At 40.1% G+C, this 14,042-nt stretch overlaps 1 protein-coding gene across 1 annotated transcript in view; it reads right to left on the reverse strand.

Annotated features, from left to right (window-relative positions):
• Positions 1 to 247: 247 nt before the first annotated feature.
• LOC143807923 (uncharacterized) overlaps positions 248 to 14,042 on the reverse strand; it is an 81,460-nt gene continuing 67,665 nt past the window's right edge. Inside the window, exon 4 of the mRNA XM_077290020.1 lies at positions 248 to 925. Within this exon, the coding sequence (XP_077146135.1) occupies positions 782 to 925 (144 nt within the window). The 3' untranslated portion in view covers positions 248 to 781. The remainder of the gene's footprint in view (positions 926 to 14,042) is intronic.

The following is a 14,042-nucleotide window of genomic DNA, read 5'->3' on the forward strand; positions in this document are numbered from 1 at the left end:
AGTTCTGCTGCCCAAGTTTGAATTATAAAGCATTGTATAATACCTGTCTCCCATACCAGCTTTCTTTGTAGCAGTGCCATACAGAAAATAGACACAACCAATTCATTGTAATTATTCGGCTTTATTCACAGTGGATAAATCTGGAAAGGCAAATTAAGTTACATTATCCATATCTTGTTCTTTTTCCAGTGGAAAAAAGACATTCACATAATAATTATTTTTGTGCTCTTTTTATTTTAGTTTTTTATCTGGGTTATATGCAGTCAATGACATTGTCCATTATTTAAAAAAAATACTTGTCCCATTATCTACTTAATAAGCTTGACGTGCATTAATTCCTACAAGTATAGAAGTAGAAGTCTACTAAGAAGCCAGACTGTCAGCTACAATGCTAACATAAAAAATGTGAAAAATATCTTTATTTGAATGGAAGCAGAAAGTTTGTACATGTGGGAAATAGTCTTTGAGTTGTGCTCTTTGGGTACATAATAGAAGGCAAAATAATAAGTCTCTAATGTAGATCTTCTGGAAAAAATCTAGTAAGGCATGATGGCTTCATTGCTGCTTCACGAAAACACAGGCAGTACTGTAGACATGTCACGCAGGGGCGGACATACCATATGTGCAACCAGCGCAGCTGCACCAGGGCCCAAGACATAAGAGGCCCATTTTCACCTCTAAAGCAGGTGGAATTTTGCATTTGCATGAATTATTTGCCTGCAAAAGGACCATATACTGTTCTAACGCAGTGGCCCTCTTCTGTCTGTGTTCGCCAGTGATGTCACGAATGACTGGTATTGTTTAAGACATCCAAAAAGATATCTTCTGCCATATCAGTCTCCTCTAGATCAAAGTCTTGTTCCTGAGTTATCTGGTCATTGTCCTCATCTGATGTGGAGGGCCGTGTCAAGATTATCCGAGGTATCTACCAGAAAGAGGAGAAAAAGAATGATGTTATTGTGGAACCTTACAAACTTTCAGAAATGTAAAAGATAAAACCTAATATACAGTATTTAATTACTTTTGGTTATTTTCCCTTAAAAATAGCTAAAAGGCTCTCATTACTTGTAGTTTTCTAACAAGCTTCTAAAAGTTGAAAAGAATAACAACTTTGTAACATGATCTCTTTGATAAAATACTGCGCAATGTCCATTGCCGAAGTTATTGCATTGTCTGTATTAATATATGCAGGTTTTTGATATTCTTTTGCGTGCCTTCATTTGATGAAATGAATTATATTTTCTACAGTCTCATTTCATTTATATAATATTGCGAAAAATAGCCATTGTTCATTTGTGTATCTCCAAACACAGTAAAGCATGGTTTCATTTTTCTCCACATTGTAAGAAAGAAAATCGTTATTACTCCATTACAATTCATGTCATGTATCATCATATCATAATAACTACAGACTTAATTTGATGAATATATGTTCTCATGTAGTTATCAACGGGGAGCACAAAAATCTTATCCTGTATTCCTAGAATGTTGAAGCCTAGGTCCATCTTTGGTGCGTTAGGAAGTGAACCAGTGCAATATTAATTATAAAGTAGAGAAGCCAAATGGAATTGAAACTCCCTGCAGCAACTCATGAGCTAACCTATATCTGCTACACATTAGAAATCCAGTCAGAATGAACTCCTGACATATTATAGATACATGTTCATATTTGTACAAACTGTGATGTCGAAATGTAAAATGATGAAACCCATTTGGCAATGCTCCATGAATGATTTCTATTACTGAAAATCTTATATGATATTCTAAGAATCATGAATTGGTCCTTTGCTTGTTGTATCTAGTAATGAAAATCTCTTAAAGAGGTTGTCCAAGAGTAAAAATTAGGCATGGTTGCTTTAAAAATAAACAATTAGAGCCATACCCAAACACCAGTAGTTCTGTGGATTCAGCATAAACTTCGCCAGAGATTTGAGCCCGCAATGTCTGCTCTGTTTGGGAATTAGAGGACCTATGATTGGTTTGAGCGGTCTATTGATTAGAAAAGGGCATAATAGGATATTTCTCTTTTATTCACCTGACTGCTGCAGGCAACCTCAAGCTTTTGCAGTTCTTTGGTTTCTAAACACAGTACACATCACTTCCTGAGTTGACACCTCCACCAGTGAGGTCTTCACTTGTTCAACAGGGCTACTGGTAGACTATATCTTCATTTTTTTATTTTAAAAGTATCCGTAACTATTTTTTTCTGTGTGTCACACCCCCTTTAAATCTATAAGGGGTCTACTATCATGCTTTTATAAATTTGGAATATATTTCCTTTTTAATAAGAGTGTTGTCGCTAATAAATTAATTTCCTCTGTCAAAGAGAAAAAATTAAAATCCTTACAAACATCTCCAGAAAAGAGAGAAAGAGCTTGCAATCTAACAAGTTACCTTCACATGACCTCCTATGCAGCTGACCTCCTCCTTTGGAAACAGGCAATTAAGGAAAATCCTAATGGCTAGCAGATATAATAATAATAATAATTTTATTTATATAGCGCCAACATATTCCGCAGTGCTTTACAAATTATAGAGGGGACTTGTACAGACAATAGACACTACAGCATAACAGAAATCACAGTTCAAAATAGATACCAAGAGGAATAAGGGCCCTGCTCGCAAGCTTACAAACTATGAGGAAAAGGGGAGACACAAGAGGTGGATGGTAACAATTGCTTTAGTTATTCGGACCAGCCATAGTGTAAGGCTCGGGTGTTCAAGTAAAGCTGCATGAACCAGTTAACTGCCTAAGTATGTAGCAGTACAGACACAGAGGCTATTAACTGCATGAAGTGTATGAGAACATGATGCGAGGAACCTGATTGTTTTTTTTGTTTGTTTTTTTAATGGGCCACACAGGGATAGTTAGGTTAATGCGTTGAGGCCGTAGGCCAATCTGAACAAATGAGATTTTAGGGCGCGCTTAAAACCGTGGGTATTGGGGATTAATCATATTAACCTAGGTAGTGCATTCCAAAGAGTCAGCGCAGCACGTGTAAAGTCTTGGAGACGGGAGTGGGAGGTTCTGATTATTGAGGATGCTAGCCTGAGGTCATTTGCGGAGCGGAGGGCACGGGTAGGTTGGTAGACTGAGACCAGAGAGGAGATGTAGGGTGGTGCTGAGCCATGGAGTGCTTTGTGGATGAGGGTAGTAGTTTTGTACTGGATTCTGGAGTGGATGGGTAGCCAGTGTAATGACTGGCACAAGGTAGAGGCATCGGTGTAACGGTTGGTGAGGAATATGATCCTGGCAGCAGCATTCAGGACAGATTGGAGCGGGGAGAGTTTGGTAAGAGGGAGGTCGATTAGTAGAGAGTTACAATAGTCCAGACGAGAATGAATAAGTGAAACAGTAAGAGTTTTTGCAGAGTCAAAAGAAAGAAAAGGGCGAATTCTAGAAATGTTTTTGAGATGCAGATAAGAAGAGCGAGCCAGTGATCGGATGTGGGGGGTGAATGAAAGCTCCGAATCAAGTATGACCCCAAGGCAGCGGGCATGTTGCTTTGGAGTAATGGTGGAACCACACACGGAGATGGCAATGTCAGGCAAAGGTAGGTTAATAGAGGGAGAGAACACGAGGAGTTCAGTTTTTGACAGGTTCACTGGTGTTTTCTAAAAAGGTCGGCGTGATAACAGGAGAAGAAGTGTATAATTGGGTGTCGTCAGCATAGAGATGGTACTGGAAACCAAATCTACTGATTGTTTTTCCAATAGGGGCAGTATACAAAGAGAAGAGGAGAGGGCCTAGGACTGCTCCTTGAGGAACCCCAACAGTAAGGGGAAGGTGAGAGGAGGAGGAACCAGCAAAAGATACAGTGAAGGAGCGGTCAGAGAGATAGGAGGAGAACCAGGAGAGAACGGTGTCCTTGATGCCGATGGAGCGGAGCATAGTGAGGAGGAGCTGATGATCCACAGTGTTGAATGCTGCAGACAGATCCAGGAGAATTAGCATGGCGTAGTGACCATTAGATTTAGCTGTTAGTAGGTCACTAGAGACTTTAGTGAGGGCAGTTTCAGTAGAGTGTAAAGAGCGGAAACCAGATTGAAGAGGGTCGAGAAGAGAGTTATCTGAGAGATAGTGGGTAAGATGGGAGTGGACCAGGCATTCGAGGAGTTTGAGATGAAGGGAAGATTAGAGACAGGTCTATAATTAGCGGCACAGTTTTGATCGAGGGATGGTTTTTTAAGTAATGGATGTATGATGGCATGCTTAAATGAGGATGGAAAAATACCGTAAGTGAGAGAAAGGTTGAATATTTTTGTTAGGTGAGAGGTGACAGCCGGGGAAAGGGACTGGAGGAGATGTGATGGAATGGGGTCACAGGTGCAAGTGGTTGGGCGAGAAGATGCAAGGAGCCTGATTACTTCTTCTGTAACTGGTTCAAAGTCAGAGAGTGAACTAGATGCAGTGGGGGAGGGAGGACAGTGCATGGTATGAAGAGATTGGGAGATGATTTCCTGTCGAATGTGGTCAATTTTTTCTTTGAAGTAATTGGCCAGATCATCAGCATGGAGATCCGTGGTTGGGGCCTGCACTCTTGGGTTGAGTAGGGACTGGAAAGTGTCAAAGAGACGTTTAGGGTTATTGGATAGTGAGGTGATGAGGGTGTTGAAATAGGTTTGTTTGGAGAGGTGAAGGGCAGAGTTGTATGTTTTTAGCATGAACTTATAATGGATGAAATCTTCGGGTAGATTAGATTTTCTCCACAGACGTTCGGCACACCTGGAGCACCGCTGCAGGAAACGTGTTTGCAACGTGTGCCACGGTTGTCGCTGTCTGTGCCAAGTTGTTCTATGTATAGGAGGTGCAGCTTCATCCAGGGCACTTTTCAGGGTTTCATTGTAATGCTTCAGAGCAGAATCAGGACATGAGATGGAGGAGATTGGGGCCAATGAGGACTGCAAGTTCTTCATAAGTTTCTGGGTGTTAATGGCCTGTGTTGTGAATTAGACTTTTTGGCTCCCTCTTGTGGTCACTAGTGATATGACTCTGGGATTGTCTTTCTTCACTTTGGCACTCACCTGGGCCGTTAGTCCAGGGGTGTTGCTATATTAACTTCCTGGATCCTTAGTCCAGTGCCTGGCATCGTTGTAATCAGATCCTTCTGTTTGCTCCTGTCCGCTGGTCCTGGTTTTTGCAAAATTAAGCTAAGTCTTGCTTTTTGGTTATTTGGGTTATTTGCTTTGCTTCTATTTTTGTCCAGCTTGTACTAAATGTGATTTCTGACCTTGCTGGAAGCTCTAGGGGTGCTGGTGTTCTCCCCCCGGCCGTTAGACGGTTCGGGGGTTCTTGAAAATCCAGCGTGGATATTTTAATAGGGTTTTTGCTGACCATATAAGTCATCTTACTATATTCTGCTATTAGCTAGTGGGCCTCTCTTTGCTAAATACCTAGTTCATTCTTATGTTTGTCTTTTCCTCTTACCTCACCGTTATTATTTGTTGGGGGCTTGTATCCAACTTTTTGGGGTCTTATCTCTGGAGGCAAGAAAGGTCTTTCTTTTCCCTTCTAGGGTTAGTTAGTTCTCCGGCTGGCGCGAGACGTCTAGAACCAACGTAGGCACGTTCCCCGGCTGCTTCTATTTGTGGTGCTAGGATTAGATATATGGTCAGCCCAGTTACCACTGCCCTATGAGCTGGTTTTTTGTGTTTGCAGACTTGGTTATTATTTCTGAGACCCTCTGCCATTGGGGTCATAACAGGCCTGTATGTTTCTATAAGTATGGAAAGTGGGGGTGACCTGAGCGGAATGGCAGTTCTTGATAGAGAATGAAAGAAGGTTGTGGTCAGAGAGCGGGAGAGGGGAGTTTGTGAAATCATCCACTGAGCAAAGCCGGGAGAAGACCAAGTCGAGGGCGTTTCCATCTTCATGTGTTGGAGAGTTAGTATGCTGCGAGAGGCCGAAAGAGGAGGTTAGAGATAAAAGGTGAAAAGCAGATGGGGAGAGGGGGGAAGCAATGGGGATGTTGAAATCACCCATGATGAGGGTGGGGGTGTCACGGGAGAGAAAGTGCGGAAGCCAGGTGGCAAAGTGATCCAGGAACTGATGAGAGGGGCCTGGAGGACGATACACAACCACCACTCGCATGGAGAAGGGGATGTAGAGTCTGACAGCATGAACCTCAAACGAAGGGAAGACAAGTGAGGGTACTTGGGGGGTAACTTGGAAGGTACATTTGGGTGAAAGGAGCAGACCAACGCCTCCACCTGCTCTGTTGTCCAATCTTGGGGAATGAGAAAAGTGTAGTCCACCATATGAAAGAGCAGCAGCAGCGGTGGTGTCTGACTGCTGGATCCAGGTTTCAGTAAGAGCCAAGAGGTTAAGAGAATTAGAAAGAGAATTAGATATGAGGTGAATCAAAGGTAACATTGCAGCTCAAGGCTCACACCGGTGGGATAACACACAAAGAACAATAAGACCGAGGAGGAGGTAGCAATAAAGAGCTCTCATAGCACAGGAGAGGCTAAGCTGATCCTGAGCATAAATTACCTCAGAAATATAGATTGTGATACAAAAATGTAAATAAACAGAGAGACTGATAGGTCCTTCAGACTTATCAGGACAATTCCTTCTTTTGTAGGCCCCTGAATACAATCTTACTTATTTTGCGGCAAAATCCACCATTTTAAGAGGCCACAGAATCAGTATTACATTAACTTCAACTACTGCACCTCTGCTCCTCCCATCAATACAGATTAGACATTGCAACCTTTTTTATTATGTCACTGCCATCTGAAATTACTACAAGAATATAACTCACTGTTCTTTAAGCCTGAAAGAGGATTATGTCACTGGTTTCACGGCAGTAAGAGTCTTGTCACTTGTTTCCTGGAGTTAGGAGAAGTAGATTTCTTCTTCCTTGCTCTGTTACTGCAAGGGCTAATCAATTCTGTTTACTTCTTGTAACTCTCTGTCCTGAATTGTCTTAGCTGTTATGTGTTGGCCACTTCTCTCAGGTATATATACTCACCATTATTAATAATAATCTTTATTTTTATATAGCGCTAACATATTCCGCAGCGCTTTACAGGTTGCACACATCTAAATTCCCTATCAGTATGTCCTTGGAATGTGGGAGGAAAATGGAGTACCCAGAGGAAATCCACGCAAACATGTGCAGTTGTTGTCCTTGGTGGGGTTTGAACCCAGGACTCCAGCGCTGCAAGGCTGCTGTGCTAACCACTGTGCCACCATGGTGCCCTACTAATAGGTTGTTTTGTGAGTATATTTGTTTGATTGTAGTTTTCTTTTACCCCTGTCTGTTTCTCCTGTCTGTCAGGTTTGTGTTATGCTACACACTTCTGTCCCATACCTCCCTGGGTAAGTAAGGAAAGATATCAGCGTACATATAGAAGCATAACAAGGTATGAAACCCCAGCATCTCCACCATCAGGGTTAATCTAGGGAACAGTGATAGCCTAGGGTTATCCTAGCTTGAGGGACAGGAAAGGAGCTCATTTCCTCAGGAAATCCTGCTACAATATTGTGACACCTGAATGTTCCAGTAATAAGGGCTTCAAGGCTTGGGCCAAGGATGTTTTGAGGAATGATCTGGAAGGTTGCAGAATCTTCGGATAACGACTCACTTTCAGTCTTTATTACTAAAGTCTTCAATTGGTGCTGAGTCTAGGGAATGGGAGGATGACTTTACAAAAGCTGGTTCAGGGGTGGAAAGTTTTTTCTTTAGGAATTTGTCTAATTCACCTTCTTGTTTACAAGATTTGATATTTTTTGTGGAGTTTTTATCACTCTCTTTGCTTAATTTGACCATTTTTGTGATTTGAGTGTGTTTTAGGAAAAATCACCACTTGTTCATAAGTAGATGTTTAAGCTCTCATATCTTTTAGTTTATAATTTTGCACAAGTAGTGTAATGATAGCAGAAGATTTAAAGGCCTTTGGAATAAAGGTCGAGGGTAATGTAACCCTCATTTTCCCCACTCTTGTCCAGTCTCAATCCTATGCAAGTTTTCAAACTAAATCCACCCCTTTACCCCACTTCCCCCTCCACCTTGCTTTTTCATTGGGGTATTACCCCATACAATGAATCTAATCATATACTAGTAGATATGTCAATGTTTTTGTTTGCTGCTGTTTCACTTTTAAGGTTGGAAGATAAATCACTACTTGGACTGTCTTATCTGCCTTTATTAGGGATGCTGAGACTCCCCCACTGCAGTTATGATTCTTCTTGTTGATAAATATTTGTTCAAAATGCTATTTATTTAGTTTATCTAGTTTACTTTTAGGAACAAAACATATCCATACTTTCATCCCCAATGGCTGACTCTTCTAAGTCTTGTTCTGATATGGAGGCCTCCTTTAGCCTGAAGGGGTTAAATTTGTATGTTCAAGTTTGTAACAACGTAGCTCCTCCTCTTCTAAAGCAGGTATTATCGCCCTACATAAGGGTTTACCATTCATGTTAAAAGTTTCTCTTTCAGACCCGGAAGGGTCGTGATATTAGGCTACATTGCTAATACCCTTATAAGGCTGGGTTCACATTGCGTTAATGGTGCCCGTTAGATGGACTGCGCTACACCGCGACATAAACGCGGTGTAACATAGTCCGTTACGGCCGCCATTGACTGCAATGTCGGACGCATCGCTAGGATGTGCCATCATTGAGTGACGGACCCTGAGACGCAGGCTGCAGCGTTTCCGGGTCCGTCACTGTTAGTGCAGATAGAGCTAGTAGATGCTCTATCTGCGCTATCACGATGTAAACGTCAGCACTTGCATTAACAGCAGCCCGTTAGCATATGTGCTGAACGGGCTGCTGCTAACGCAGTGTGAACCCAGCCTAACACTATGCAATTTATATGCACCAAGCCAAAGACAAGATACATGGTTTCTTAAAACAGTGGAAATCATAACAATTTTTACCAAATGAATACTTATGGGAGGAGACTTTATTACCCCATTAAACCCATTCTTAGACACATCCACTAGACATTATACTATGTCTCAAAAAACTATTAGGAAAATCCATTTAGTCTTGAGCTCTCTCGATTTCATAGACCCCTGGAAATTCCAAAGTCCAACTGTAAAAGATTGTAATTTTTTTCCCATCCCCACAAATCTTACCACACACCAGATTACTTATTTACCCAAAAAAGCAACCACCCATTAATCAAAACCACTTTCATAGATTCAATAACACGCTTTTGCCATGCCCCAACCTTCTTAGAACTAAATATTGCCTCGTTACCATGACCAACTCTGACTTATCTAATAAAGTTCCATTTATTCTACAAATATAAAAAGTCAAATCTATCCAATTCCATTGAATTAGACTTCAAAGAAAATAAATAATCAGCCCCCTCCAATCTCTAAAATTTGTGAAGCTCATAAATCAGTAGTAAGGGGTGAGTTAAACGCAATGAAAAACCCATTTTAAGCCTCCAATAAAATAAATAACTTAACTCACTGTCATCCCTTACACTCAAACTAAGGGATTGTGAAATACTAACATTCCATATCACCCCACAAGAAGTATTAGACACTCTAAAAACTATTGCCAGTGGGAAAACACCTGGCCCCGATGTCATCCCTTATCTAGAACAAAAAATTCACCAAACCATTACTTCCACCCTTAACAAATCTTTTTAATTCTTTCATCTTGAGATCTTCACTCTTAAACAATCACTTGAAGCATTCATAACTGTTATTCCTAAAAACCCAAATTATACATATGACCAGGTTTTTAAATACATCAGATAGGGATTACATACATTAGTTAGGACTGCTCTAATACGGGTATACCTTGACGATTGGTAGAGCGGCTTAATATACCTTTTTTGCAAAAAAAAGTATTAACCAAATACCCTGTGTTTTTCCATCTTTTCATTAGCACTTGCTGTTTGCTGTTATTTTTTTGCAACAGAGTATTTTTTTGTTTTACTGGCCCTTATTTGTGTGGTTTGTCTCCTGGTGGTGTGAACAGTGTCCCTACAGGCCTATTCATTGTGTGCATGGCTCATGTTTTTCCGTTTTAATCTATTGTTTTCTTTTTTCTACAAGACTAGGGAGGTTTAACCCCTCCTTGTGAGCCATGCACATAAAAGCCGTTCTATGCTGTGTGTCCGCATTGGACAATACCTTTCTGAATCCTGCTCATACAGGTATTATACATATGACCAGGTTTTTAAATACATCAGATAGGGATTACATACATTAGTTAGGACTGCTCTAATACGGGTATTCCTTGATGTTTGGTAGAGCAGCTTAATATACATTTTTTGCAAAAACGTACTATTAACCAAATACCCTGTGTTTTCCATCTTTTCATTAGCACTTGCTGTTTGCTGTTATTTTTTACAAAAGAGTATTTTTTTTGTTTTACTGGCCCTCATTTGTGTGCTTTGTCTCCTGGTGGTGTGAACAGTGTCCCTACAGGCCTTTTCATTGTGTGCATGGCTCATGTGTTTCCGTTTTAATCTATTGTTTTCTTGTTTCTACAAGACTAGGGAGGTTTCCACCCCTCCTTGTGAGCCGTGCACATAAAAGCCGTTCTATGCTGTGTGTCCACATTGGACAATACCTTTCTGAATCCTGCTCATACAGGTATTATACAGTTATATGAAAAAGTTTGGGCACCCCTATTAATCTTAAGCTTAATGTTTTATAAAAATTGTTTATTTTGCAACAGCTATTTCAGTTTCATATATCTAATAACTGTTGGACACAGTAATGTTTCTGCCTTGAAAGGAGGTTTATTGTACTAACAGAAAATGTGCAATCTGCATTCAAACAAAATTTGACAGGTGCATAAGTATGGGCACCCTTATCATTTTCTTGTTTTAAATACTCCTACCTACTTTTTACTGACTTACTAAAGCACTTTTTTTGGTTTTGTAACCTCATTGAGTTTTGAACTTCATAGCCAGGTGTATGCAATCATGAGAAAAGCTACTTAAAGTGGTCACTTGCAAGTTGTTCTCCTGTTTGAATCTCCTCTGAAGAGTGGCAACATGGGCTCCTCAAAACAGCTGTCAAATGATCTGAAAACAAAGATTATTCAACACAGTTGTTCAGGGGAAGGATACAAAAAGCTGTCTCAGAGATTTAACCTGTCAATTTCCACTGTGAGGAACATAGTAAGGAAATGGAAGAACACAGGTACAGTTCTTGTTAAGGCCAGTAGTGGCAGGCCAAGAAAAACATCAGAAAAGCAGAGAAGAAGAATGGTGAGATCAGTCAAGGACAATCCTCAGACCACCTCCAGAGAGCTGCAGCATCAACTTGCTGCAGATGGTGTCACTGTGCATCGGTCAACTATACAACACACTGTGTTTTTTTGCCGCCATGCATAACGCCTTTTTGTATTACCAAACAACTCAATCTTGGTTTCATGAGTCCACAGGAGCGTCTTCCAAAAAGAAATTGGCTTCTCCAAATGTGCTTTTGCATACCTCAGCTGACTCTGTTTGTGGCGTGCTTGCAGAAACGGCTTCTTTCGCATCACTCTCCCATACAGCTTCTCCTTGTGCAAAGTGCGTTGTATAGTTGACCGATGCACAGTGACACCATCTGCAGCAAGTTGATGCTGCAGTTCTCTGGAGGTGGTCTGAGGATTGTCCTTGACTGATCTCACCATTCTTCTTCTCTGCCTTTCTGATGTTTTTCTTGGCCTGCCACTTCTGGCCTTAACAAGAACTGTACCTGTGTTCTTCCATTTCCTTACTATGTTCCTCACAGTGGAAATTGACAGGTTAAATCTCTGAGACAGCTTTTTGTATCCTTCCCCTGAACAACTATGTTGAATCTTTGTTTTCAGATCATTTGACAGTTGTTTTGAGGAGCCCATGATGCCACTCTTCAGAGGAGATTCAAACAGGAGAACAACTTGCAATAAACCTCATTTCAAGGCAGAAACATTACTGTGTCCAACAGTTATTAGATATATGAAACTGAAATAGCTGTTGCAAAAAAAACAATTTTTATAAAACATTACGCTTAAGATTAATAGGGGTGCCCAAACTTTTTCATATAACTGTACATATGACCAGGTTTTTAAATACATCAGATAGGGATTACATACATCAGTTAGGACTGCTCTAATACAGGTATTCCTTGATGTTTGGTAGAGCAGCTTAATATAAATTTTTTGCAAAAACGTATTAACCAAATACCCTGTGTTTTTCCATCTTTTCATTAGCACTTGCTGTTTACTGTTATTTTTTTGCAGCAGAGTATTTTTTGGTTTTACTGGCCCTTTTTTGTGTGGTTTGTCTCCTGGTGGTGTGAACAGTGTCCCTACAGGCCTGTTTACTGTGTGCACGGCTAATGCATTTCTGTTTTAATCTATTGTTTTCTTGTTTCTAAAAGACTAGGGAGGTTTCTACCCCTCCTTGTGAGCCATGCACATAAAAGCCGTTCTATGCTGTGTGTCCACATTGGACATTACCTTTCTGAATCCTGGTCATACAGGTATTATACATATGACCAGGTTTTTAAAGACATCAGATAGGGATTACATACATTAGTTAGGACTGCTCTAATACGGGTATTCCTTCCTTGACGTTTTGTAGAGCAGCTTAATATACATTTTTTGCAAAAAACGTATTAACCAAATACTCTGTGTTTTTCCATCTTTTCATTAGCACATGCTGTTATTTTTTTGCAACAGAGTATTTTTTGGTTTTACTGGCCCTTTTTTTGTGTGGTTTGTCTCCTGGTGGTGTGAACAGTGTCTTTACAGGCCTGTTCACTGTGTGCACAGCTCATGTGTTACTGGTTTTGTGAAAGGCAGCAAGTGAAAAGACAACTCTCCTATGATCCTACACTCAATCTTCTACATCCTAAAAACAAAGTCCCCCCTGACCCTCTTCTTAACTGTTGTGGAAAAAGCATTTTATAGAATTAGCTGGCACTTTATGGTAAGCACTCTAAAGAGATTCGCTTCTCCAATTGCATTACTTGATGCAATCCTGACAATTTATTCACAACCCTCAGTGAAAGTAAAAGTCACTAGTTCCCTTTCCCAGAGCTTCAACATTCAAAACAGAACAAGTCAGGGATGCCATTGGTCTGCTTTTCTCTTTATACTAGTTATGGAGACTCTTATACAAAAGATCAGACAATATCCAGATATTAAAGGTCTAAAAGTAGAGCACTCAGAATAAAATGTTGCAACTTTTCAAGATGATCTTCTAGTTTTACCTTTTACTCACAGACCCTAAGAAATCTTACCCTAAACTCACCAAAGTTTTTGAACAATTCAGTGAATTATCAATCTTCAAAATCAATTTAGATAAATCATAAACTCACAACATTTCAGCCCAAAAAAATTATATAGAAACTATTAAGAAAAGCACACATTTTAAATGACCCCAAAAACATATAAAATACTTAGGAGTCCTAACTACCAGTGACCCAAAATAATTATACCCAAGTAGCTTCCTAACGCTTATCAACACTATTAAAACCCTTCTAAAATCTTATGACTTGCCATACTTATCTTGGACAGAAAGAATAAATGTGGTGAAACCATACTTGATTCCAACTTCCAAAAATATTATACACAATCAACATTATCCCTATTAATCTTTCTATAAGCTTTCTTACAGCTATTAAGCAACTTACAGTTCTGCTCAAACGTTTACATACCCCAGCAGAATTTTAGCTTTCTTGGCGTTTTTTCAGAGAATATGAATGATAACACCAAAACTTTTTCTCCACTCATGGTTAGTGGTTGGGTGAAGCCATTTATTGTCAAACTACTGTGCTTTTTCTTTTTTAATGCATAATGACAACCCAAAACATGCAAATGACCCTGATCAAAAGTTCACATACCCCATTTCTTAATACTGTGTATTGCCCTTCTAACATCAATGACAGCTTGAAATCTTTTGTGGTAGTTGTGGATGAGGTTCTTTATTTTCTCAGATGGCAAAGCTGCTCACTTTTCTTGGCAAAAAGCCTCCAGTTCCTGTAAATTCCTGGGCTGTTTAACATAAACTGCACGCTTGAGATCTTCGCAGAGTGGCTCAATGATATTGAGGCCAGGAGACTGAGATGGCCACTCCAGAACCTTT

This window comes from Ranitomeya variabilis, chromosome 2 (genome assembly GCF_051348905.1).
Source record: "Ranitomeya variabilis isolate aRanVar5 chromosome 2, aRanVar5.hap1, whole genome shotgun sequence".
In the NCBI taxonomy this organism is placed as follows: Eukaryota; Metazoa; Chordata; class Amphibia; order Anura; family Dendrobatidae; genus Ranitomeya; species Ranitomeya variabilis.